This window comes from Octodon degus, unplaced genomic scaffold, assembly GCF_000260255.1.
Source record: "Octodon degus isolate 3935 unplaced genomic scaffold, OctDeg1.0 scaffold00263, whole genome shotgun sequence".
Taxonomy (NCBI): Eukaryota; Metazoa; Chordata; class Mammalia; order Rodentia; family Octodontidae; genus Octodon; species Octodon degus.
Window position 1 is genome coordinate 2490933 of NW_004524839.1, and position 3814 is coordinate 2494746.

The following is a 3814-nucleotide window of genomic DNA, read 5'->3' on the forward strand; positions in this document are numbered from 1 at the left end:
TTTTTTTTTTTTTTTTGTAATGGGAATTGAACTCAGGACCTTCTGCTTGCCAGGCAGGTGCTGTGCCACTGAGCTCTATCATCGGTCCTGTGTTTCAAAATGGATACATTCAGATAATTCAAAATTCAAAAAATATAAAGGGGTATGAACTGAAAAGCTCCCTTTTCCTCTGGAGGCAGCCAGTGTTACCAGCTTTCCTTCACAGATGTGTAAGATGATTACTGATGGAGTACCACAATTTTAGTAATTTTCATATACATTTCTACTCCTGTGAGATTGCGTACCCGAAGGCCCATCTGTGTTTTATCCATTGTATTTTGCAACACGGCAATCATCATTGACCTTGATAGGCCTGATATAGGGGTGGGCCTAATTAAGAGAGGGGTGAGGAATAATTAGGATGTGTAGAGCAAGAATTTGACCAAGAATTTGCCTAACAGGAATAAAGAAAGGAGATAGCTGGAAGGAAGATTGTTTGAATGTACTTAAAACGCAGATTTTCAAAAAGGAACTCGTGAGACCTTGAACTATGTTTAAGCTGCAGAGAAGCTGAGCATTGCCAATTACCACGACCTTGTGCAAGTCACTTAACCTCTGGGGGCTCATTTCCCTCTGTAAAAACAGGTCTAATAGTCCTCAGTACACAGAGATTAAATGAAACGCATTCAGTTAGCTTTTTGAGACTTCGGTAAAATATCATGCTGTAGGTCTGAGCAGTCTTTCTCTCCCCTGGAGCTCTATATCTTCAGGCAACTACGTTCTCAGAACCCGCTCCAGCCTCCAGGGTCTATGCTGGAATGGCGACAGGCTAGACCGGTGCGCGCACGCGCGCAGCGCGCAAGGCGTAGGGGGTAGGGGTCCGCGAGGGGCGGGGCTGCCGCCGCCTGGGCTGTTCCAACGATTGCGCACCGCCCCCGCCGCGCCCCGCGCCCGCCCTTGCTAGCAGGCACCTTCCGCCCCCTGCATTGCTGATGCTGCTGCTGCTGGCAGACATGGACGTGGTGAATCAGGTACGCGCTCCAGCACCGCGGACAGAGCCTGCTGCTTCCGACCCCCAGACTCAGAGGTGGTGCCTAGGGTCCTTAACAGCAGAGACCCTGTCCCCGGGGCTGGGGCTGGGGGTCTGCGGCAGGCAAGGGGAGGACGAGGGAGCGGGTGAAAAGAAGCATTGCGCTCTTTGCCGCAGCGAGGGCTGTCCTCAGTGCCGCAGCGGGGGCTGCCAGAAGCCCTGATCATTACTGGCAACCTCGAAGGGAGCAGAGGGGTCTCAGGGCTGGGGGGAAGGCAAGGGGCAAGGAAGAGGACAGTGGAAGGAAAACTGGGGGGCTGCAAGATGAGCTAGGAAATAGAGAGACAGAAGGGGTGGGGGTGGGGTGAGGAGGGCTGGCGCCCGCCCCTCCCAAAAACTGCACCCCAGTAGATGACCACCCCTTTTCCTAGAGGGGACCTAGGGAGACCCTCTGGTCTCCAGATATTGCCTCTCCAAAACCCCCAGGCTCCTCTCCCTCAACTCATCCAGTGAAACCGTGTCCCAGCTCTTCCCACCTTAGTCCAGACCCTCTCCGCCATCGCAGTCTTGCCACCTCGGAACCTTGCCCCCTACCTAGCGAGTACCAACTCGTCCCCATTCCCATCCCCTCAGATCCCCTCCACCATCCGACTCACCTTTCCCACTGCAGCCCCCTCCCCCATCCTAGCCACCCTGCCTGCTGCCTTGTTATGACTCACCTTCACCACTTGAGACCCTTCCCCCACCTCAGTGAACCCCAATTCCTTCGTCACCCTCCCCACACAATCTCTTTCCCTCTCTGGTTCACCTTTAAGGTTTTCAGACCTTCCTCACTAACTCATCCAGACCCCATCCTCACCTTCCTCACCCCTCACCTGCTCTGCTGTCTGACTCACGGTCACCCCACCTCTCCACCACTCCTGAACCCAGGGGTCTTCTCACAGAGACCCTGGTGCTCACATCTTCCCCAAGGTGTCACTTTTCCCTCACTCCCTCTACAAATGTCACTCCCTTCCAGAGGTCACATGCCCCATCCCCAGGGGTCACCACCTGACACTCTTGACCCTCACCTCCCTCTCTATACCCCACAACCCCACCCCTTCCCCACTGTTTCTCTCCTCAGCTGGTGGCTGGGGGTCAGTTCCGGGTGGTCAAGGAGCCCCTTGGCTTCGTGAAGGTGCTGCAGTGGGTGAGTGTGGTCTGGGTCATGGGGGCAATTCAGGGAGAGAGGGAGGGAGTGGATCCTGAAGAGCAGAAGCAGGGGGGCGGTGGAAGAGGATGAGGGAACTGGGCTCCAGGGAGAGGTCTCAGGGGTCCGAGGCCAGTGAGTGATGGGCTGTTGACATCACACAGGACTGAGGGTATGGTACCCCTGGTGTGAAGTGACAGAATGTGGCGTTCTACCTCCTCTCTTGAAGTGAGGGAAGGGGGGGAGGTGGAGCCTGAAGCCGATTACTGGGGAAAAGATGCAAAGCCAGAGACCCAGAGACAGGGAGGGAGACAGAATGAGACGGGAACAGATAGAGACAAAGTTGGAAATACTGAGGGGGGGAAAGATGAGAGAAGAAACAGAGAAAGATCTAAAGGGAAACAGACACAGGGAGGAAAGCAGAACATGGGGTGGGCAGAGAGAAAGAGAAAAGGAAAAACCAACATGCAAGGAAAGAGAGGAGACAGCAAGAACAATACAGAGACTGCATGAGAGACAGCAGAGACTTAGACAAACAGTCCGTACATAGAAAGACACCAATGTCAAGAAAGACAGAGAAGAAAGTGACACCCAGAGATGTGAGGACAGAGTCAGAAAGAGAATCAGAGACAGAGACATCCAGGAAAAATACACAGAAAGAGATACTGAGAGGAAAAGAGACACAGTGAGACACAGAGAAAACAACAGAGATGAGTGAGAGAGATGAGGGAGGGAGGCCAGAGCATGCAGAGGTAGGGAGCACATGGAGAGGGAAAGGAAGACTCAGCCACACCCCTATAATCAGCTTGTGCTTGGACCCCATGAGCCCTGATTAGGGGGTGGGGGTGGGGACTTCTCCATCTGCTGCTGCCTGTGCTGGGCTCCATCTGTCCAGAGGAGGGCACCACCCTCACACATGCACACAGGCTTTCTATGACCATCCCCATCCTTGCTACCCAAGGTCTTTGCCATCTTCGCCTTTGCCACATGCGGCAGCTACGACGGGGAGCTCCGGCTGAGCGTGGAGTGTGCCAACAAGACTGAGAGTGACCTCAGCATTGAGGTCGAATTTGAGTACCCCTTCAGGTGTGACCCCTCCCTAGGATGCCCACAGACCTGAGGAGGGGTGGGGGTGGGACTGGCGAGTGTACCTCCTTTCCAGTGGCCCTCGCCTACCCCCACCGCAAGGGAACACAATCACTGGGATCATTGCCCATGCACTGAGCACCTGCTATGTACCTGGCACTGCTCTGGATATGTGGGACCATGTGGTGAGCAAGACAGACACAGGCTGTTGCCTTCTGGCTCTTTTCTAGTGAGAGGAAAGGGTAGGAAACAGGCAATAAACAGGATTTAGAAGTAGCTTGAAGTGGTGGCACATGCCTGGAATCCCGGCACTCAGGAGGCTGAGACAGGAAGATCACCGTGAGTTTGAGGCCAGCCGGGGCTACATAGTGAGTTCAAGGCCAGCCTACACTACAAGATCTTGTCTCAAAAAAAAGGTAGGATGCCACCATGGGTGGGAAAAAAAAGTAAAACACAGGACTAGCCTTCTGGGTGCTGAGATTACAGGTGTGTGCCACCACGCTCAATGCTATTAATTTTTCTTTTTCTTT

General features: G+C 53.8%; 1 protein-coding gene across 1 annotated transcript in view; it reads left to right on the forward strand.

Moving 5' to 3' along the window:
- The first annotated feature begins 867 nt into the window (after positions 1-867).
- Syp (synaptophysin) overlaps positions 868-3814 on the forward strand; it is a 13970-nt gene continuing 11023 nt past the window's right edge. Inside the window, exons 1-3 of the mRNA XM_004646282.2 lie at positions 868-1010; positions 2133-2198; positions 3160-3284. Coding sequence (XP_004646339.1) covers positions 972-1010; positions 2133-2198; positions 3160-3284 — 230 coding nt within the window. The 5' untranslated portion in view covers positions 868-971. The remainder of the gene's footprint in view (positions 1011-2132; positions 2199-3159; positions 3285-3814) is intronic.